General features: G+C 35.4%; 1 protein-coding gene across 9 annotated transcripts in view; it reads right to left on the minus strand.

Moving 5' to 3' along the window:
• Window positions 1–12,086: 12,086 nt before the first annotated feature.
• The window catches only part of LOC106874233 (uncharacterized), a 59,894-nt gene continuing 46,755 nt past the window's right edge, over window positions 12,087–25,225 (minus strand). For all 9 annotated transcript variants that reach the window (XM_089353893.1, XM_089353932.1, XM_089353902.1 and 6 more), the window contains 3 exons: window positions 24,765–24,859; window positions 23,033–23,138; window positions 12,087–15,787 (listed from right to left, as the gene is read on the minus strand). In XM_089353893.1, coding sequence (XP_089210019.1) covers window positions 15,612–15,787; window positions 23,033–23,138; window positions 24,765–24,859 — 377 coding nt within the window. In that variant the 3' untranslated portion in view covers window positions 12,087–15,611. The remainder of the gene's footprint in view (window positions 15,788–23,032; window positions 23,139–24,764; window positions 24,860–25,225) is intronic.

Raw genomic sequence — 25,225 nt, forward strand, 5'->3', positions numbered from 1 at the left:
AAAGAATACGGAGACAAGGAGAAAAACACGGAGAAAAAAAATTGAATAGTGTTCAGTCAACGGTCAATATATATATATACGTATATATACGTATATATATATATATATATATATATATATATATACATATATATATATATATATATATATATATATATATATATATATATATATATATATATATATATATATATATATATATATATATATATATACATATATATATATATATATATAGAAACTAATTGAACAAAACAGGTTGAACCGGGACAGTTTCTGTGTGGTCACTCAATAATACGAGAAACTGTAGTTAAAGCTCCCACCTAAAACCACATCAAACAATCAAAATAAGGATTGGCATATAGATAAATAGAGAGTGAGTTCAAGATGAGACATGATTATTTGGGTCTATAATACAATACAGATATCTCAGCTTACACATACACATATGATTGTATGTATGTGCGTGCGTTTGTGTGTGTGAGGGGGGGTGTAAGTACGTGTGTATGTATGTATGTATACATATATATATATATATGTATATATATATATATATATATATATATATATATATATATATATATATATATATATATATACATATCACGTATATATACGTCCAATGCCATTCCCTGCATATTTGGTTTTATATCAGAGTGACTTTCTCCTAGAGACATGCTTCAACAAAAGCTGAGTGGTCTTTCAGCACGCCGGGCACCATCCCGGAATTTCTGGTACCCGTGCTATTGCTAGATAGCCGTTGAGCCTGCACTAGGTCCACCCGAGCTTTCAACAGGTCTTGTTTTTAATCCTGCTGGGTTTCTAGCAACCCTTCTCACCAGGTTAGCCTGGTGGAGGTGCCAGTTCAGTCGCCGACAACCCGACCATGCAACAGGTTGTACTGGATTACATGTTACCAGTAGCACTCATGAGAGCTATAATATATATATGTACACACATACTTACACCCACACACATACATTGTGTGGGTGGGTGTGCACACACACACACACACACACACACATACACACAATCATATGTACTAGCTGGATCCGTTAAAAATTCACGGAAATATAAAAAATGTAAGCATTTGTAAATTGTGTACTGGTGCCATGAGAAATGTTTCTATATTGCGACAGTTACAGAGTATAGAAATGCGTGTAAAACCGATAACTATACAATCCAACCAAAATATCTCAGTTACGTAAACGTAAACAGAATTACTATTTAGCCTTAAAATACATCGTACATATTCAAAGAACCATCCTGGCTTCGTGGTACGGAACGTTCTTCCAGTATTCTTCTATTCTTTTACTTGTTTAAGTCATTTGACGGTGGCCATGCTGGAGCACCGCCGTTTAGTCGAAGAAATCGACCCCTGGACTTTTCTCAGTAAGCCTGATGCTTATTCTATCATAGCTATTCTGCCGAACAGCTAAGTTGCGGGGACGCAAACACACGAACATCACTTGTCAAACAATGGTGGTGCGGGATATATATGTAGTGAATCTTGCAAGCTTGAAGTGGATTCGATCCACCATAGCCAAATTTAAATCAACACTTCAACAGAACTTTTCTCACGGTGGAACAATGGTTTTCCTGTGACAGCAGTTTTACATTTGCCAGATTGCCTTAGCTAGGTCGAAATAATGTCTTCACCACTTGACCCTTTCTAACCTCTTCTATTTCACCAAAAGCTAGAATAGATATCACAGTACCACCAACGAAGCCCATTGTTCTCAACGATATGTCTATCCTTCTGGATAGTTATAAAAGCAAGAACCCCAAGCAAAAATGAGTTAGTGACTTGGTGATAACTGAGTTAGTCGGCTCGTGATAACTCAATCAGTTAATGAATGACAAACTCGAGTCAGAGACAGCTACCATCAGTTAGGGAGCAGAACGCTAGAATCATGGTCCAAAGCAAGGCAGCTACTAAAAACGATGGTCAAATGGAGAAATGAAATTTATTGTCAGCAGCTATGAGGTCCAACTTCCCACACTCTCTCACTTTCACTAACTCACTTTGTCTTTTCTGCACATTACCATATCTCTCTCTATGGTTTACTACTACAATACGAACACACAAACCGAAATTAACTTTTTTTACTTCGCACGCTCTAGGATCTTATAACCTGCCCGTCGAGGCAAGTTATATTCGATGTAACGGTAAATAAATATTTTCTTCACAACTTCAATCACTGTTCATTCATCTTTACATCATGGCTATCAACAAAGAACCAATCCTTACACATTGATTACAACTCCGACATTCCATCCTACTCTGTAATGACTATCGTCTTCCTACATTATTGTTTACTAATTAATCTCATCCGTTACACACACACACATGTGTGTGTATGTATATATGTATATATATATATATATATATATATATATATATATATATATATATATATATATATAAATATATATATATATACACACATACATACATACATACATACATACATACATACATACATATATATACTTAATTAAAAAGCAGCAAAAATATCACAAAAACTGTTACTCAGAATTTCATGTTCCTGTTCGTCGGACAGTTTTGTTTAGAATATATATATATATATATATATATATATGACCAGCTTCTTTCAGTCTCAATCGACCAAATTCACTCACGCGGCTTTGGTCGGCCCGAGGCTATAATAGAAGACACTCTTTAAAACAATGTTTCCCAAACTTTTGACGCCAAATTGCAATATCACCCACCTATCGGCCAAAAAATGCTGCATCGCCCACCTGTTTAAAAAAAAACTCTGACACAACCTTCCCTGATACTAAATCCCCAAGGAGACCCCCACCCTTGTATCTTTTGACATACACACTATATCGTAGGCTCGTTACCCGGTTAGTGCCGTTTGGACTAAATATGCGGTTGTTTACAAATCCCTTATTGTAGGTTTAGTTTTGCCATTAGTGTGAATAAAATTCTAACGTTAACTCTATATTATGCAGACAGATTAACTTCGGTAAATTTGCGCTTTCTTTTACACTGATTTTTATTTTCTCCAAATGAACCATTGATCAGAACTACCGATACAAAAATAATTTATAATTGTATTATAAAAGAAAAGAATACAACTTTTTAATGAGAACCATGTGTCTGGTGCAATGCAGCTAGTGCAGATACATCCGATTTCAAATTTGTCAACTTTAGCCGCAAGTCTCCTCGTCATAAATTTAGGTGATTAAGATTCATCTGAGAGACTCATCTGACAACAACAAAAAATCAGAATATAGATATTTATATTTCTAAGCATTCATATCAAATTCTTTTACTAGTTTCAGTCATTGGACTGTGGGTCATAATGTTGTAATGCCTTCAAGGGTTTTAGTTCATCATTTTGACTACATTATTTGTTTCAATTTGCAACCTATTTTATCGATTTGTCTTTGTCAAACTGCTATTTTATGGAACCTAGAGATGTACTACATAAACAACAACGACGGCTTTAAGACCACTACAAACATAAACTCAAATATTATATAGGTATACGTGTATTTTTAAAACAAACAAAAAGACTGTTACTGCATCGGAATGCACAGAGTTTCATAATATCCGGTTCTGAAATAAATGTCAATCTTCTGACTCTTGGAGAACATCAACTAACTGCTGTGAGAGTGAGAACGAAAAGCAAATTCTATTCACTTCTGTTTGGAGCATTCAAAGAATGCTGGAAAGAATTTAGTTGGTTTAAATTCATAAAGTATAGTGAAATGAAGATAATAGATAAATTTATTAAAAGGCTTATATTTCCAATGAAAACTCGACTTGTTAAATACTAAACTCGAAATTAATGAAGCATTTAAGAGGATATATTATAATTAAGAATTTACAACTAAAATGGAAAAAGTTTCATGTTACAGTTAGATAGCAAGATAATAAACCGTTAAAGACGCTGTAAGATTCAACCAATGAACTAAGATTGGCTAGATGTAGTGTAAAAGAATATGTGTAAGCCTAAATTCTCTGCATATATGCACACACACACACACATTCATTATGTGCAAATTCAAGGTGACTCTGTTCCATAAGATGAAATTACCTGGGTGCCTACATTTTCCGAAAGTCTCAGATTTAACATTTAAATATACAATCTTTATCTCACTTGAGCTGTTATATAAATATGAATGTATGTATGTATGTATGTGTGTGTGGGGAGGGGTGAATGACAGACTTCTTCACAGTTTCTGTCTACAATGAGGCGTACTGTTGAAAAGGCAAAGTAATACAACGGATGTGATATCCTATAGATGTCTATGCGCAATTGAAAAAATGAAAACCTGACACTATTATATAGACGCGCTATTAGATTTATTGAATCTACTAATTTTTGACAGAGACAGACCAATGGCGAAATTGAATACGATAGAGTCAACGAAACGGTCTCTCCTATTTGGGAGACTACGTCTTAAATAAATGGAAGACTCCAAAGAATAAGAATAAAATGTTGATATGGACTGGATAGGTCTATAGTACGGTAATTCACCACTTTTCTCGATTTTTTTAAATATCATCTCATCTGTGATACTTGACATACCCACACCTGACCACTCCATCTTCCATAAATATCTCTTGCCTTTTTTTTTCTGTTACAGGTCAGTTAATACATAACACATGTTACACGTGAAAGGATGCACAATGTTTATAGATGAGTAAATGTGAAAAATTTGTATATTTTAAAGCATAAACATCTGAGGTTAGCATCGTTGATGTTGATAACGTTATTGTTGTCATAGAGATTTAACATAACTTTACTTTATTAGCAACTTAGTTCAGTTTAGATCCCTGACACAATGACAAACAAATTTGTGTATGTGCGTATTTGTGTGTGCGCGCGTGCATGTGTGTGTGAGAGAGAAAGGGAGAGAGAGAGAGAGAAGGAGAGAGAGAGGGAGAGAGAGAATGAGAGAGAGAGAAGGAGAGAGGGAAGGAGAGAGAGAGGGAGAGAGAGAGAAGGAGAGAGAGAGGAGAGAGAGAGAAGGAGAGAGAAAGAAGGAGAGAGAGAGAGAAGGAGAGAGAGAGAAGGAGAGAGAGAGAAGAGAGAGAGAGAGAGAAGGAGAGAGAGAGAGGGAGAGAGAGAAGGAGAGAGAGAGAAGGAGAGAGAGAGAGAGAGAAGGAGAGAGAGAGAGAGAGAAGGAGAGAGAGAGAAGGAGAGAGAGAGAGAGAAGGAGAGAGAGAGAGAGAGAAGGAGAGAGAGAGAGAGAAGGAGAGAGAGAGAGAGAGAAGGAGAGAGAGAGAAGGAGAGAGAGAGAGAGAGAGAGAAGGAGAGAGAGTTGTGTGTGTGTGTGCATATACGTGTGTATGAGAGAGAGAAATATATACAGAGAGAGAGAGTGAGACGAAGAGGAGACAGTGCGATAACCTCCAAATGAAAACTAAACTATATGACACTGTTTGACATCAAGGTCACCATGTGGGACTACAAACTTTCAGTTAGAAACAACAACAATTTGGAAACCAATCAAAACATTGTTATCCACAATCATAACAATAACATTGATTTTATTATGTTTAACTAATAAAACAATTTCTATTTCCTTTATCGTTTTCCTTTTTTTTTTTTTCTTTTTCATTCTGGACGAATAAGATTTTCGGTTATTTTACCTTCCATCCATTTCCTGGAATGGAAAGTGTTTCTCTCAATCTTTTACCTTAACCATATTTGTTATATCACTGAGAGTTAGCGTGGAGAAGAAATTCTCTCCTATGGTAAAAAGGTGTAAAAACACTATATCTGTCCAATGCTGCCCTCTGTTGGATTCCCAACGCATGTCTAACTCTTTACTCGTTTATTAATGGGGAAATACAGAAGAGAGGCAACTCTGGACAAACTAAATTAAAGCTGTGGCTTTAACTAAAACACCGTCAACAGCATTGACTGGGTTGCTCAAGTAGACCACTAACGCCAGGTCGGAAAAATTACAGCAGTATCAGCGCCAAGCAGTATTTAGGCATAAACAAATTTTAGGTTAGTTAAAATATGTTTGTGGCATATTTCAACTTCTAAAGGCAAATTCATTGCAGCTACCATGGAGAAAAAAATCTCTTATAGTAAAAAAGGAGTAAAAACACTATATCTGTCCAGTGCTGTCCTCTGTCGGATTCCCAGATGCGTTTCTAGCTCTTTAGCCGTTATCAACGGGAAATACTGAAGAGAGACAACTCCAGACAGGCTTAATTAAAAGTAGTAGCTTTAACTAAAACACAGTCAACAACATTGACTGAAACGTTTTTAAAAATAATTTTTTTTAAACCATGTTTTAAAAGTCTGGCCCTAAGCCCCAATCAATTTGCATCTACAATAGCAGTCAATATTAGATTTTTTTACCACTATTTTATTGTATTTCATATTCTGAAACATTTCTAATACGCATTTTAAAAAAATTCTCAACCACTACCCCTTCATCGTACCTCTCATGAGTAAAATGAATTTTATTTTTCGAATTTTTAGTTGAATGTATCGACCCTAATTTTTTTTTTTTTTTTACCTTTTTGCTTATTACAGTTATTAGGCTTGTGGCCATGCTGGGGCACCACCTTGAAGAATTTTTACTCGAATGTAACGACCCCAGAATGTTTTTTTTTATGATTTTCAACCAGGGCATGAAGTTAAGCCTGGAAGGTATCTCCACATGCTAGAAACAACAGTCAAATCTCTTGAAATTTTTTTATAACACCCTCAATTTTTTTATTTTCTAAAAATCTTTTTACTTGTTTCAGTCATTAGACTGCGGCTATGCTGGGGCACTAGCTAGAAGAATCTATGATCACAGAAAAATCAGCATTTTAAAATATATATTTAAAGTGTTTTGTTTTCTTCTCTCAGCGCTTACAGATTAATGAGAATAAGTTCACCTTTTGAACTTTCTCCGGCCGTTGAAGGTCTAACAGAAGACTAGTCAGTCAAACGTACTTCTTATCGTTTGCCTAAATAGAGAGATAGTTATTTCTCCATAAAAATAACAAATTCTAGTTTTTGTGAAGAAAAAACATGCCAGAGACATGTATAATATTTACTTTCATTTTTTGTGCGTATATATAGTCATTCAAACGTACTTCTTATCGTTTTTATGTTTCTACACATTTCTTGAAGTAAATGCTTTCCCTTTTGTTAGAATTCAGATAATATGTACATTGAGTAGCAAAGAGGCTTGTGTTCTGTTGCACTTAACAGTTCAATAGCACTATTATTGATATTAAAGTTGATTTATTTTCATTTTCAAACTTTAAAATTATTCTAACAATGAAGAAACACACGGAACATGCCGTTGTGAGGGACAAATGTTTTGACACCATTTTTCGCTTGAATATATTTTGTTTACTTAAAAATTGGAATTTTGGAAAATAATATCATTTTTACAAACGCAATTTCTGCTTTTGTTTACGCGAAATCATATAAAAATAATTGTAAGATTTAGCTGATATTTCTAGCATGTGGAGAGACCTAGACTTAATTGTATGTGCTGTTTGAAAATCACCTAAAAGAGATTCTGGGGTCAATACATTCGGCTAAAAATTCTTCAAGGTGGTGCCCCAGCATGGCCACAGTCCGGTGACTGAAACAAGTAAAAAAAATTTTTAGAAAATAAAAAGAAAATGAAGAATAACCAAAAAAAATAAATAACCGAAGTGGGGGTTATAAAAAGATTCAAGTGATTTGACTATTATTTCTAGCATGTCATGAGACCTTCTAGGCTTAACTTCATACGATGGTTGAAAATCATCTAAACAAAATTCTGGGGTCGATACAATCGACTAAAAATTCCTCAAGGTAGCGCCCCAGCATGTTCGCGGTCTAATGACTGCAACAAATAAAACAAGAAAAACAAAAATGAATTATATCACAGAAGTGGTTTTGATCAAGCTTAAAAAGAAATTCTTGGTTCCATACAGCCATCTAAAAATTCTTCAAGGTGGCGCCCCAGGATGGTTGGCCACAGTCTAATTAACTGCAACAAGTTTTTAAAAATTCTGGGGTTCATACATTCAACTAAAAATTCTAAACACAAAAAAATAACCGCAAAAATATAACCATGGAGCTTTTGTCCTAGGGGGCTTTTGTCCGGACCCCACATGTGAAAGAGATTATTAACTGTTATACATGTATACATCAATTTATTCATTCCAAGGTGTGAATCATCCCGTGGTTCCTTATATATATTTCATGCGGCAAATTGCTATACATACACTCAGGAAATATGCAAGAAGTGTTTCATGCTTTGACCTTCCACTCTTCTATGGAAAGGAATAAGGAGAGAAAACAGATGGAGAGCTTGCAGTTATTCTTTTACTTGTTTCAAGCGTTTGACTGCAGCCATGCTGGAGCACCACCTTGAAGGGCTTTTAAGTCAAACAAATTGACCCGAGGACATATATCTTAAGCCTAGTACTTATTTTATCGGTCTCTTTTTCCGAACTACTAAATTACGGGAATGTAAACAAACCAGCACCAGTTGTCAAGCGGTGATGGGGGACAAACACAGACACAAAGACACACACACACAGATATATACATACATATATACTAGCTTACAAGACACACTCCGTGCGGACTTTCGAGATAGTACCTCTGGTAGTCTAATTGGGTCTGTAGCCCAAAACCAAAGAGCGCAATAATGATAAAGCATTTATTAGTACCCTACCAATATAGCATTACTTTAAATTCAGTTTAAATGAAAAACTTGGAAGTTCACAAATTATGGATGTTCTTTATAAAATTTGAATAGAAGTGTAGTGGCTTTATGCAGGCATGGCGGCGATTCGATCCTCGATAACTAAATTGCACTTAACAGTTCAACAGTGCTTTTCTCACAGTAAAACAATAGTTTTTCTGTGAATGACAGCAGTTACATTTGCCAAATGCCTTCACTAAGCAGAATAATGTCTTTGCCACTTGACGCGTCTAACCTCTTCTAGGCCACCAAAAACTAGAATAGAGATAACAGGTTGCCAATGAAATTCATTGTTCTCAACAATATGTCTCTCCTTCTAACTAGTTTGGATAATTATAAATACTAAAACCCCGTAGGAAAAAGTTAGTTGGCAAAAAGATGGCACAGAGGCGACCACAGGCAGAATCCAGTTAGTGAGAGCAACAGTTAGTGAACCGAGACCAACTAAAGTCATGGCCACAAGCAGGCAACCACTAAAGACAAATGGCCAGGAGAAAGGTTACAATCAGCGACTATGAGACACAACTTCCCTCGACTCTAACTTTCACTAGCTCATTTTCTTTTCTCTTACAACTTCATTCTATCTCTATCTGTGGATTACTACTACAAGAATATGTACACACATACTGGCCGAAATTAACTCATTTTATCTCGCATGTTTTTCCATTTACTAATTATACAAACCAACCCATCGTGGTTTTGGATATATACAAAGTAACGGTAAATAAATATTTCTTTACAACTTCGTTCACTGCTCTTCTTCCATCTTGCACATCTGTAACAGCAACACCCGATACAATCACTAACTGCCGATTCCAACATATATCAATGCAAACCATTACACTGGCAACCAACACCTGAACAACAACCGTTACAATTGGTGACCCTCGACTGCAATGAAGAACTAACCATTACAATTTGGTGTCCCCGACTGTTCTTCGTTCATCTTCCAAATGGCAAACAATGAATATCATTACCGCGACAAATGGTCACCCTGACTAGAAAGAACTACTTACCTTCTGATGTGACAAGAGCTGTTGCATATTGTTACAACTACTATAACAGGCATCGTTACAATTATTGACCACAGACTCCCATCTAAATAACCGTTACAGAAGGTATATTTTTCTTTTATTTCAGTCATTTGACTGCAGCCATGCTGGAGCACCACCTTTAGTCGAACAAATCAACCCCAGCACTTATTCTTTGTAAGCCTAGTACTTATTCATCGGTCTCTTTTGCTGAACAGCTAAGTTACGATGACGTAACCATGCCAACATCGGCTGTCAAGCGATGGTGAGAGGGACACAGACACACATATATATACATACGACAGGCTTCTTTCAGTTTCCGCCTACCAAATCCACTCCTAAGGCTTTGGTCGGCCTGAGGCTATAGTAGAATATACTTGCCCAAGGTACCATGCAGTGGGACTGAATCTGGAACCATGTGGTTGGGAAGCAAGCTTCTTACCACACAGTCACTCCTGCACAATTTTTTTGAAGTTGTTGGTTATAGAATATGACAGTCTTAAATAGTTTAATTAGTTTATGATACTTGTGATTATGGTAGAAGTGTTTATCGAGTATTCTGAAAAAGAAATTTGGCAACTGGTGTGGAGACTTGTATGTTGAAGTTTCCTTTTTCTGTTCTTACATTTTATTTATTTTGGTGTGGTGTTTGTTATTTTACTTTTTCCTTATAACCACTATTACTGAGAACTTCGTTATAAGGAGCTACTTTTTTGAGTATTTTCTCATTAGAAGAAAATCTAAGAGATATGTTCCTAATTAGACTTTTAATTATGCTTTTGGGATGGTTAGATTGTCTCTGAATATACTGGATTTTGCTGTCTTTCTAGTAGGCATTGTAGATGCTGAATTCTTGAGTCAAGTGAAACATCAAGGCAATTGGCAAATTTTAGTTGTGTCCTACAGTAATGAAAAAGCCAAAATTTTTCAAGAGAAGATAGTTATTTCCCAAAAATATCAGTTTTAGACCATATATATATATATATATATATGTACACACACACACATATATATATATGCACACACACATATATACATATACATACACACACACATATATATATATAGATATATATATAAATACACACACACACACACATATATATATATATATATATATATATATATATATATATATATATATATATATATATATATATATATATATATGTATATATGTATATAAATGATGAGCTTCTTTCAGTTTCCACCTACCACTCGCAAACCTTCATTCAACCTATGGCTATAGTCAAAGACACTTGCCAGCGGTACCATATTATGAGATTAAACCTGCAATTCTTAACTACATGGCCATATAGAACATAAAATAATACTAAATAAGAACTTAATTCTTGCCTAATAACTGCCACTAGCTTAATATTAAATTCTACAGATAATTATGAGAGAAGTGGGGAGAGAGAAGTTTAAATGTAGAAGCCTTGTACATACATATAAATTTTTGTAATTAGGGATACTTCAGTTCTTTTTGCATAAAGTCTCATTTGTGTTTTTACAATAAACCCGACATGCTGTGTAAAGTAGTTGGTAACGGAGTGTATCCAGTTGTAGAAAACACCAAAATGTGAACAGCTGTATGGTAAGTAGCTTGCTTACGAACCACATGGTTCAGGGTTCAGTCCCACTACATGGCACCTTGGGTAAGTGTCTTCTACTATAGCTTCGGGCCGACCAAAGCCTTGTTAGTGGATTTGGTAGACAGAAACTGAAAGAAGCCCGTCGTATATATGTATATATATTTATATGTTTGTGTGTCTGTGTTTGTCCCCCTAACATCGCTTGACAACCAATGCTGGTGTGTTTATGTCCCCCGTAACTTAGCGGTTCGGCAAAAAGAGCCCGATAGAATAAGTATTAGGCTTACAAAGAATAAGTCCTGGGGTCAATTTGCTCGACTAAAGGCGGTGCTCCAGCATGGCCACAGTCAAATGACTGAAACAAGTAAAAGAGTATACAAGCAAGTAGAAGGACTCTATAAGTCACAGAGCAACCTACAGATTTAAAAGGACAGTATTCCTGAATAAGAACAGAGATAGAACTAGAAGTGACCCTTTAGTTCTTCCTGAATGCTACGAGCATGATAAAACACGCCTAGTCTACAAGTAAAGCATACACAACTCAAAAGTTAATCAGTTATTTTCTATTGATGTGTATGCAAAAATGATGGAAGCTGACAAAACTTCAATTAATGCCAGTAAGGAAAAAAAAAACATTACACAAATGAACACATAATGAACAAAAGCAATAAACAATGGAATATTGTTTAAAACATTTGCACTGTGTTTTAAACAACCAACAGCAACACAAAACAAAAAATAAGTAAAGCAAAAACTGGGGGATTTTTTAATGATTTTTAATGAGAAAATATGTAGATTTATTTACTTGTACACACAAGTATTTCTAACTCATGGCATTTTTTTAACAAAAAAGGAAAGAAAAAAAGAAAAAATATATTTTTTTATTAGAAAAAATGTCATTTTTTTTTTATGGAAAGGGATATTGCTGTGTGAACTGGACAATATTTCTGATTTACATTTCAGTATTGTCACAGTATTTCAGAAGAAATTAAATTATAGAATGTAAAGAAAATTTTTAACATTGTGCATATGCAGGTGCATATTTAGGTTAGCAATTATTTAAGGTTTCAGAAGGAAGTGATGAATTCATAATTTAATATCCCATTTTCCTATTTCTCTTAAAACATCACCAATATTCAATTAAAATTTACTCCTTGCCAATATTGTCTTTTTTTCTTTTAAATAAATTTCTTTTATTTTACAATTTTCTCTTTAGCTCTAAGTCTTTTCTCATATAACTATTTAGTCAAATCCTTCACTCACTAAAATATCTTCTTTAATCCTCCTCTAACCATTCTCTTGCTTTAATGCCATTTCTATCCAGCCTCTGCTAATCTCTTCCATGCACATCCCTGTTCATCACATACATAGGTTTCACACTATATGCTTATATAAGTCATGGATTGGCAGTATGAGTCACCTCCAATTTAGTTCAGGTATGTGATGTTGATAAGCCACAAAATTGACGAAACAGATGTCCAACACTCCTGAATGAAGTCCAGGGCGAGTTGTTTTGCCTGTCCATGACTCACAGGTGTTTTAACACCTGGCTCATCACAGCCTACCAGCAAATATATATAACATATACATTAAGTATATGTGATCAATAATGTTTTTCGCACCAGTGCTGCTTCTATTTCATATTTGAATAAATATATACATACACACACACACATATATATAATGTATATATAATTTATATAAGGGCATTACTATACAATAACGTTATTGTATAGTAATGCCCTTATATAAATTAAATATATTTATAGGGATAAAAGATGTTTTTTTTTCCTCCCTTATGAGGTTTTTTCATGCTAACTACTTGATAAATTCTTATAAAGACTTTATCCTCTTATTGAATTATAATGTACATATATATATATATATAAGCATTTGTGTTGCCTTATATACTGTTATCTAACCCTTTTTTATTACTTTTGGCCTAACTTCTCTAACTGAAGCTTAGAGGATCTTGTACCAACTTTAAAACGAATACTAGTATACAGATCAGTAAAATCAAATTACATGTTGTTCAGTCAGCAGTTTTATAACAAGGAGAAAACTTCAGTCAGTTTGTCTGATCAACACTAATACAAAATTGGAGATTAACAAATAAAGATAACCTTCCATTCAGGATTTGCAAGCACCAACTCCTTGCTAGACAGAGTTAGTCATACAATAATGACAATTCATTTTTTAAAAATTACCTCGAAGTGACCACACATATTTCTCTGATTAGCAGCTGGATTACATAATTATTTATCAATTCTTGGCCATGCTTTATTAACTAATTTATTACCTGTTATGGTCTTCATCTTAAGATATTTTGCCCTATCAACAGAAACATATCAGTTCAATGAAATATTGAATACATTTTGAAGGCAGTGCCCCAGCATGGCCATAGTCCAAAGACTGAAACCTAGTAAAAGGATAAAATACATACATATACATAATATGTATAAGTAACAACAAAAAGACTTATGATATTGTTTATAAAAAGTTTTTTCCTTGCTTTATCTTATTTTTTTGTTATAAATTTCAATAAATTTGAATATTGGAACAGGACACAGATGCAAAATTTACACTTTTATTTTTCCATTGGTCCCAATATTGATATGATGACATTCACACAGTTTACATTGGTGATTTTTGGAAATAAAACCAAATGTTACAATCTCAAATAGTACAAAAAAAAAAGAGAGAAAAAGAAAAACAAATGAAAATATGGAAAGGTGACATTCAATTTTTGTCATTTTATTAGACTACATAGTAGTCAAGAACATATACATATATATATATATATATATACACACACACACAGCTTACATATATATACACATATGCACACTGCATATACATATATATATACATACACATACATACATACACTGCATATACATGCATACATATATATATATATATATATATATATATATATATATATATATATATATGCAATATATTTAAATAGATGTTAAAAAACCACCTTCAAGGATGGAAAACATCCAATGAATCCATTCTCTGGATTTTAATTTATGTATATATAATATATATATATATATATATATATACACACACACACACGCAGTTGCCATATTTCATTCCATATCGGCTGCCTCTGATGAGTGTAGTGTTATATAATTGGATTTTTATCTAACACTCTATTGTACTCCTAGCACGAAACCAATTGGTAAGATCAGCCATGATGGATATATAATACTGTACACTTCGGATAATATATATATATATATATATATATATATATATATATATATATACACATACACACACACACACACACACACCATACATATACACACTCCACATCATATACATATATGTACATGCACATTATATATATATATATTATATAAAATTAAGAAACACAGTCATATCTATGTAACACTGTGTGCCTTTTTATTTCGGTGATATCACACAAATGTGTTATCAAATAAATAAATAAAATCTTTCATTCATTTTTTTTTACCATTGTATTTAAAAACTGATTTCACCAATTTCCACCAATTAGTTACGAAATTTATTTCCTCAGAAAAAAAAAAAAAAACTGAATGCTTTCTTTTCTCGATATGCCATTAATTAAAAAAATAAAAGAAAACAATTTCATGATATGCTTTTCGTGTGTGTATGTTTTGGCTTCCATTCTAATAAAGAATGAAAATATGTTTATCTTTCGATTCCTTAACTCTTTTTCTTTACTTAATTTAATTTATGTCATGTCTTATTGAAAAGAAATCTATATTAAATATAAAAACAGAAAAAAAAAATAATAATATATACTTTTTCTTAAAAATTGAGCAAACACTGCTAAGAAAACAAAAGGGAATTACTTGAAAAAAAAAAAATATCAGATAAATACTAATTTTAAATTCTGCGAATAAAAGCTTTTTCTTCATAAAGAATGAGAGATCAACCAGAAAATAATATTCAATAATATTAAGGTGATTTGGCTGTTGTCATTTATATGAGTTTACAACAGATTTCAATGACGTTAAGAATAACAATGGAACAGCAGTACTAACCAGGTACCTAAAAACAGCTGCGCAAAAGTTGGCTTGTTACTCTAGAATTACTTGTCTCCAACATGGTACAGCAGAAATTTTCTGACATCAGTGATTGATATGTTCGCTGTTGTTTCTTAGTTAAACATTTTAAATAGATTCAGAGACTCGCATATATATATATATATATATATATATACACACTGCCAAACATTCTGACCAAGTAAGCTGATATGCAATGTCATGCAACTGTTATCTGGATGGCTTCAGGATCGGCTCATCTTTCTTAGGATGGAATACAGACTAAGACAGCTGCCAACAAGACCAAACAATGCAATAAACACATTCTTGATTATTACTTTAACAGACAATTTTTTCCACCAGAGAGACAATTCAAAGATGCAGGGCAGGATAAACAAGAGAAGCGTCCCTCCAATTGAACCTGAATAGAGATACAAAAAAAAGGAAATATTATTGAATATTTTTTGTTTTCCTGTTTTTGTAAGAATGTTATGAAGTATCTGAAATTAAAAGAAGTAAATGGTTGAAATTGGTAGTGAAATACAAAATAATTGATGTCCTATGTAAATAAGTCCCAATGTCCAAAGTTGGAAATGAAAAAAGCCATGCCATAGACTGAATAAATAAATCAATTTCCAATAGAATCCAATTATTTATTGTTACACACACGCATGAACAAAGATTTATTTATTTAGCTACATGTTTTGGTGAGTCTTCAATTGCTTTATTTCTAATTATTATGTATATTGCTGAAAACATTCAAGACTTCATAATATATGTATGTATGTATTGGCATAAAAAAGTTCTTAAAAACAGTAACATAAACAATACAACAGGTTTTCATGTTGTTACATCACTCAAAGTAAATACACACACACACATCTCTCTCTCTCCTTCATCATCATCATCATCGTTTAACGTCCGCTTTCCATGCTAGCATGGGTTGGACGATTTGACTGAGGACTGGTGAAACCGGATGGCAACACCAGGCTCCAATCTAATTTGGCAGAGTTTCTACAGCTGGATGCCCTTCCTAACGCCAACCACTCAGAGAGTGTGGTGGGTGCTTTTACGTGTCACCCGCACGAAAACGGCCATGCTCGAAATGGTGTCTTATGTGCCACCCGCACAAGAGCATGTGTGTATACATAACACACACCACAAACACGGTTGCATGGTTAAGAAGTTTGCTTCCCAACTACAATGATTCGGGTTCAGTTCCACTGCGTGGCACCTTGATCAAGTATCCCCCACAATGGTCCCAGGTTAAACAAAACCTTGTGGATTGAGGAGACAGAAACTGAAAGAAGCTTGTCGCATATATGTGAGTGAATGCATGTTTCTGCTTCCTCATCTTAATATTGTGTGATAGTTGTAAACAAGTGTCACCATCATTTTCTTTATGTTGCTAATTTGCTAATACTATTAACAAAGGATTATATATTAGATCCAAATGATTATGATGTATTTGTATCTGTAGAACTGCTGTTGAATGGAAGTTTAAAAAATACAGCATTATGACTAAGATTAGACTGTATAAAAGTAATGCCGAATTTGTCCTTACATATAGTCTCTTTATCTCCTACACCCCATACAACCTTGCAACCCACCTCCCAACTTCTGCTCACCTCATGCCTTGAAAGACCACCTGGACACCTCATCTTTGCTGTTCGTATTGATGATTTTCTCATACCCCTATGAAATGTGAGTAACCATGCAGCTCTTCTACAAGAACCTGTTCAGTTCTGACCCCATTTTCTCTCATAATTTTAAATCTGACTTCCCAATCCTTTGGGGGTCATAGTCTTGCAAGCTGCATGACAACCTCAATATTGGCATGAAAAAGCAAAAAACACCCAGTACACGATGTAAAGTGGTTGGCATTAGGAAGGACATCCAACCATAGAAACCATGCCAAAGTAGACATCGGAGCACAATATAGTTGTTGGATTAAACGGATCTGTTGAACCATCCGATGGAACATAGACATTACATGAGGATTATGATGTTATTCAAATTCATTAACATTTTCTATACATCACTGTAATTTAATAATGTAATTTCCACATTATACTTCATTAATATTCATTACTAAATACTTTTGAGGTGTCAAACAAGTCTTTCTCAACTAACAAACCTATGAAGGCCAATGCACCAAACAAATCAATACCAAGAGATTTCGAGATAATTCTTTATTCATGCAAACATGCTTTTGTCTCTCTTAAGTTAATATTTCTTTATTTAGTATAAATTCCCAAATTACATTTCTTTCATTAACAGTCACTAACACTTAAAGATGTCAAGTAAATATGTGCTGCCATCAGCTCCCAAGACTACAAAACTCAAGAAACGTAGCTTTATGTTAGCAGGTTTCTTGCAAAAGGTGGGCTACATGACAACCCATATTATAGAAGAGAGGGTGGGAAGTAATTAGGGTGAAGCAAGGAAGAGATGAAAAAAGTGGTGAAGAGGTGTCTAGGTGAACCTCAAGTTATGAGGTGAGTAGAAGTGAATGGAAGCAGAAGAACTGGGAGTATAGGTGGGTAAAGTTTGCAAATGTGTAAGGTGGGAGATGGGGGAATAAAGATTGGGGTGAATATGATGAATGAAGAACAGGGAGTGAATAACAAGTAGGGAAGAATAGGTTTCAGGTGCAAAGATTGGATAGGTTTCACTTCCCAACTATGTGGCTTCAGGTTCAGTCCTACTGTGTGCTACCTAGAGCAAGTGTCTTCTAGTAACCATGGATTTGTAACTAGAAATGGAAAGAAGTCTGTTGTGGTGAGACAGGAATAGACACCCCCATACAGGAATAGACGGAACCACTACATATAAATAGTAGTGGTCTGATGTAGTTGGCAGTTCATAATTTGGTCTTTGAAGTTCAGGTACAGTTTACAGTTCAAGTTAGTGTGTTGGAAATATTGATTGTTATAATACTGTTACAGTGTATTCTTTATCTATCATCAACAATATCAACTGTACTATGATACTGGAGGCATAAAGATATAACAAATTTCTTCATGTATGTGCATGTGTGTGTGTGTGTGAGTTTGCACATCACTCATCTTAATGTGTTTGCTGCCAGTAAAATCCTACATCATGTGGAGAGAGACAGGAAGCATGAGAAAAAACTGGTCTTCACAGAAAAACCATGCCTTGGTCTGCCCTGCTTTATTCTGACTAACAGAGACCTTAAACACACATACTCATATTCTTTTAATCTTTATTCTTTCACTTGTTTCAGTCATTTGTCTGATAGGAGAACAAACACAGACAGACACACACAAACATATATATATATATATATATATATATATATATATATATATATATATATATATACTAGCAGAAATACCCGGCTTTGCCCGGGTTAAAGAGAATAATGAAATCTAAAAACGCCGTCTAGACTACGCAACCCTCAACTGTTAGTAGCTACGATACCATATTTCTACATTAATAACTCTCCAATCCATGCCAGCGTGGAACATAGACATTAAGTGGAATGCCAGTCTCTCATCTAGGAGGGCCTTGAAATCAATGTTACCAACTGGGGACTATGTGTGTCGTAGTGATAATAAAAAGACCCAAAGGAGGTCTGCAACGAAATAATTTTACTCAACACTTTGCAAGTGAATCAGTGGAGGCAAAGATGCGTCTCATTTACTTGACAATTTATGCACCACATTGCAGAAATCACAATGAAAGTATATCTGAAAGGGTAGTCTTACACTGTTGTACCGTTGAATTACAAATAATGCTCATCTGTTATGTTCGGGTTAAAATTTCATCAACATCAAAAATATATGAATTTTCATGGGAGTTATGGCCGTTATACATAGAATATAATTTCCAAATTTCATAAAGATCCGTTCAGTACTTTTGACGTAGTTTTGGATAAGAAAACAAATGACTAATGTGTGTGTTTGTGTGCATGTGTTTGTGTGTGATGGGTGTATATATGTATAGATATCTGTATGCATGTATATATATGTATATATGTGTACATATTACATGTACATCTATATATATATATACATCTGAGTGGTTGGCGTTAGGAAGGGCATCCAGCTGTAGAAACTCTGCCAAATCAGACTGGAGCCTGGTGTTGCCATCCGGTTTCACCAGTCCTCAGTCAAATCATCCAACCCATGCTAGCATGGAAAGCGGACGTTAAACGATGATGATGATCTACACATGTGTATACATATACATGTATGCATATAGATCTATATCTATATATATATATCTATGCATATACGTGTACATATACATGTATATGTATACATATCCATCTCTTTCTCTCTCTCTGAAAGTATCGAAATGTGATTGTTTCAGTTAGTGGAATAACGTGTACATATACATCTATATGTATACATATACATCTCTCTCTCTCTCTCTCTGAAAGTATCTGTCATTACAGTATCGAAATGTGATTGTTTCAGTTAGTAGAATAGTTTCATTTTTAAAGTGAAAGTATTTGACATGAGTGTTTTTGTTTCACTTTTGACACGCAATACTTAAATAGTGGAGGAGATATTATGTTGCTGTGGGCTCGAACTCTGGAAGGAGTTAAAATTCTTTTTTGACTAAAACACAACTGGAACCCTAAGTAAGGCATCTGTAAAATTTGAATGAAATTGGTTGTGTAGTTCTCGAGTTTTAGGGATTCACACAGACAGACAGACAGACAGACACACATTCTCATTTATATATATATATATATATATATATATATATATATATATAATACAAAGAATATATATGCATATCTGCGCCGTGAGGACCAAAGACTTGAGGTATTTCGTGTTGCAAGACAGTGTAGGAGAGAGAATAGTGATGTTGTAGGAGAGAAATGTGTTCGCATGGATGATGGTACGCTTGCACTAAATGAGGATGCAAAGAAAGAGGTCTGGAGATGCCACTACGATAGATTGCTTAATAAAGAGAATGAATGGGAGGAAGAGAGCCTGCCGTATGTCGACCCAATAGAGGGACCAGCTATCCGAGTTGATAGTACCAGGGTAGATAAAGCAATTAAGAGTATGAAGACCGGGAAAGCCCCCGGCCCATCAGGAATCACTGCAGAGATGCTCAAAATATCTGGCAGTGTTGGCTATAGCCTAGTCACCCGTATTACGAACCAGGTGATACACGAAGGAGTCATACCCAATGACTGGTGTAGCAGCATCATAGTCAACTGCTACAAAGGTAAAGGTGACGCTTTAGATACAAATAATTACAGAGGCATCAAGCTGTTAGATCAAGTTATGAAAGTTACAGAGAGGGTCATAGCCCAACTAATTAGGGAGCGAATCAATTTAGATGAGATGCAGTTCGGGGTCGTGCCAGGTCAAAGCACTACTGATGCCTTATTTCTAGTGAGACAGCTGCAGGAGAAATACCTAGCTAAGGATAAACCTCTGTACCTGGCTTTCGTTGACATGGAGAAAGCCTTTGACAGGGTCCCCCGATCCCTTATCTGGTGGTCAATGAGGAAACTTGGGATAGAAGAATGGTTAGTGAGAGCTGTGCGAGCCATGTACAGAGATCCTGCCAGTAAGGTGAGGGTTGGAAATGAGTACAGCAATGAATTCCGGGTAGAGGTAGGGGTCCACCAAGGTTCCGTCCTCAGCCCCCTCTTATTTATCATAGTCCTCCAGGCAATCACAGAGGAGTTCAAGACAGGTTGCCCCTGGGAGCTCCTCTATGCTGATGACCTTGCCCTAATTGCGGAGTCACTATCAGAACTAGAGGAGAAGTTTCAGGTGTGGAAGCAAGGTCTAGAATTGAAGGGCCTTAGAGTCAACCTAGCTAAAACCAAAATCCTAATAAGTAGGAAGGTAGATAAAACACAAAGCCCTTCAGGTAGATAGCCCTGCTCAGTATGTAGAAAAGGAGTAGGTAGTAACTCTATAAGAAGTACCCAGTGCAAGCTATGGACACATAAGAGGTGCAGCAACATCAAAGGCAGGTTAACTAGCAAGTTAGTTTTTGTTTGTGGCAGATGTTCAGGTGCAATAAAGACTGTAAACAAACAGGAAACAACTTCTATCTCATTCCAGGGTGAAAAACTAGAGGTAGTTGATAGCTTCCGCTATCTGGGCGACCAAGTTAGTAGTGGGGGTGGGTGCGCTGAAAGTGTAGCTGCTAGAATAAGAATAGCCTGGGCAAAGTTTAGAGAGCTCTTACCCCTGCTGGCGACAAAGGGACTCTCACTCAGAGTAAAAGGCAGACTGTATGACGCATGCGTACGAACAGCCATGCTACATGACAGTGAAACATGGGCTGTAACTGCTGAGGACATATGTAAGCTCGCAAGGAATGAAGCCAGTATGCTCCGTTGGATGTGTAATGTCAATGTGAATACCCGTCAGAGTGTAAGTATCTTGAGAGAAAAGCTGAACATTAGAAGCATCAGTTGTGGTGTGCAAGAGAGATGATTGCGCTGGTATGGACATGTGGTGAGAATGGATGAGGATAGCTGCATGAAAAGGTGCCACACCCTAACAGTTGAGGGAACCCGTGGAAGAGGTAGGCCCAGGAAGACCTGGGCTGAGGTGGTGAGGCAAGACCTTCGTACATTGGGCCTCACCGAGGCGATGACTACTGACCGAGACCTTTGGAAATGTGCTGTGCGTGAGAAGACCCGGCAAGCCAAGTAAGATCGTTGCCAGTGCCCCTGGACTGGCTCTTGTGCGGGTGGCACATGAGATGCACCATTTTGAGAGTGGCCGTTGCCAGTACCGCCTGACTGGCTCCCGTAGAATTTTCGAGTGAGATCGTTGCCAGTGCCCCTGGACTGGCTTGTGCGGGTGGCACATAAAAGACACCATTTCGAGCGTGGCCGTTTTCATGCGGGTGACACGTAAAAGCACCCACTACACTCTCTGAGTGGTTGGCGTTAGGAAGGGCATCCAGCTGTAGAAACTCTGCCAAATTAGATTGGAGCCTGGTGTTGCCATCCGGTTTCACCAGTCCTCAGTCAAATCGTCCAACCCATGCTAGCATGGAAAGCTGACGTTAAACGATGATGATGATGATGATGATGATGATATACACACATATATGTACATACTTACATCTACATGTGTATATAGATGCATATCAGGGTACAGGACGTTAGAACAATGAGCTACAGACAATGGAACGAACACATAGGAAAACAGATAGCCACTTGGAATTAATCCTTCGTCAGCTGCCTCTATTCTAACTAGACGTTTCGAAGATATATATATATATATATATATATATATGACAGGTTTCTTTCAGTTTCCATCTACCAAATCCACTCACAAGGCTTTGGTTGACCCAAGACTATAGTAGAACGCACACAGACACACACACACACACACACACACACACACACACGCCTTTCCCTCATTTTAGTCACTGGACTGCAGTCATGCAGTATATATGTATATATATATATATATATATATATATATATATATATATATATATATATATATATATATATATATATACATACATATTAACAGACATACACACACACATCCAATTATTTTAAAATAAAAAACATCTAACACAAACTTTTAAGATTCTATGGATACTTACAGCTAGAAGACAAAAAGTTCAACAGAAATTACTGATATAACATAGTTCTCACAAAAAGAAGGAAAAATAAACAAAAAAAAAAACTCACCTAAAATAGCTGTTAAGTATGCAAAGTGGTGTTGAAAGAGAATACCAAAACCAATAGTTGATGTAATGACGGAGATTCTAACACCATGTCTTTTCCAAGAAGGAACCTGTACAAAATGATACGGAAGACAGATTTAAATACTTTTTCTCATGAATTCTATTTGCTTTAATTTTCTAATCATTCAGCTCTGATGGATTATCAAGATCATTATTATCATAATTATTTAATGTTGCCTTTACAATGCTTTCATGAGTCAAATGGAAATTTTGTTGAGGCAGGTTTTTTTTTATAGCCAGATACCCTTCTTGCCACCTGTTTGCAAGCAAGGTAATATTTCCCATGACGAGGGAGGCAAGCTGGCAGAATCGTTAGCACACCAGGCAAAATGCATAGCGGCATTTTGTTTGTTTCCATGTTCTGAGTTTAAATTCTACCAAGGTCGACTTTGCCTTTTCATCCAATCAAGGTTGATAAAGTAAGTATTAGTTGAGCAATGGAGTTGACGTAATCGATTTATCCCCTTCTCTGAAATTTCTGGTCTTGTGCCAAAATTTGAAACCAATTTATTTCCTATGACCAGACATTTTTTTTTTTTCATGGGAGACAGGAAACGATCACCATCACTTGTATAATGGTAATACTCATTTATAATCATCAAAGGGCACCTGTGAATCATCATAAATTGTAGTCGTGGTTGTTACCAGTGTCATGTAAATGGCACCTATGCAATGTAGTTGTGGTCATGCCGGTGCCATGTAAATGGAACCCATGCATTGTAGTCATGGTCATTGCTGGTGCCATGTAAATGGCACTCATGTCAGTGTCATATGAAAGCATCCATTACACTTCTGGAATAGTTGGCATAAGGAAAGGTATCCAGCCATAGAAACCATGCCAAATCAGACTGGAACCTGGTGCAGCTCTCTGGCTTATCAGCAAGCATGGAGAGTGGACGTTAAATGATGATGATGATGATTACATGATGCCAAGACAAGGAAAACGCTTAAGAGTCAAGTTACAATGGTTGTAGTTTTCAGAAGCAATTTGAAAAGTTCTTCTCCCTTATGACATATAATGTAGTCATTTGGTTTGGACATAAGCATGTGAACACCATTCTGGATGCTTCTTTCTTATCACACTGCTATATGATCTAGGAACAAAAATGCAAATAGACAAGATTTCCTCATGAGAAAGAAAGTTTCAATAACCTTTAAGGCTGTCCAAAGCTTTGAGTGGATTTGGTAGATTGAAACTGTAAGAAACCCGTCGTGTGTGTGCGTGTGTGTTACAGTATTTTTGCCTTGACATTGCAAGATAAATGGAAAATAAAAGTTTCCATCATGCAAGTGATGTTGTTCACTCCAAATCTTCTGTGAAAAATGTCAGATAACGAGGAAATATTACCTGACTGGGAAACAAATGAGGGCTGGCAACAGGAAGAACATCTGACCGTACAAAAGTGGACATACAAAAGATAGTGATGATTAACTTCCTTATTTAGCAAGACATACTACGACGAAGTTTCTCCATTGGGCCTCTCTTCTATATAAGTGCAGTGATGGCAGCCCAAATCTTGTATGATTAATGTTAAATGTATAATTGGGCACCCAATACAAATAGAACAGAGACACAGTCTAAGATGATGTTTTTGATGAATAAATTGTTGCAGATTACAACAGAACCCCCCCACCCCAAACAACAAAAAAACAAAAAAAAAACAAAAAAAACTCACTGATGAAGGAATTGGTTTGGTTACAGGTAATGGATAATCCTCTTCAAATGAATCTAGGAGATTTGTGGACATGGTCTCACTGTCAGGTAGTGTTTCTGTAATATGAATACATATATAAATATATCTATGCAAGTGTTTTGTATATGAATATATAATGAATATCGATAAGTTGCTTTTAATAATTAAAAATGAATAAATAAATAAAACTGAGAAGAGAATGCGGTTTAAATAGGGGAGGTAACTCGAAAAAACTACATCAAATATTTTATAGTTACTGCCCTTAGAAATAGCTGCATCGTGAAAAATTAGTCTCACATATGGAATTCAAAATGATGGAATTAATGATAGCAGAAACGAGGAAGATAGTGGTTATAAATGTTATTTCTTTTATGGATATAGCTTGAAAACTGTGTGACACTTCAAATATTGCTTCTGCAAATTAATCAAAAGAACAATGATTT

The sequence above is a fragment of the Octopus bimaculoides genome, chromosome 1 (genome assembly GCF_046866305.1).
Source record: "Octopus bimaculoides isolate indiv1 chromosome 1, ASM4686630v1, whole genome shotgun sequence".
Classification (NCBI taxonomy): Eukaryota; Metazoa; Mollusca; class Cephalopoda; order Octopoda; family Octopodidae; genus Octopus; species Octopus bimaculoides.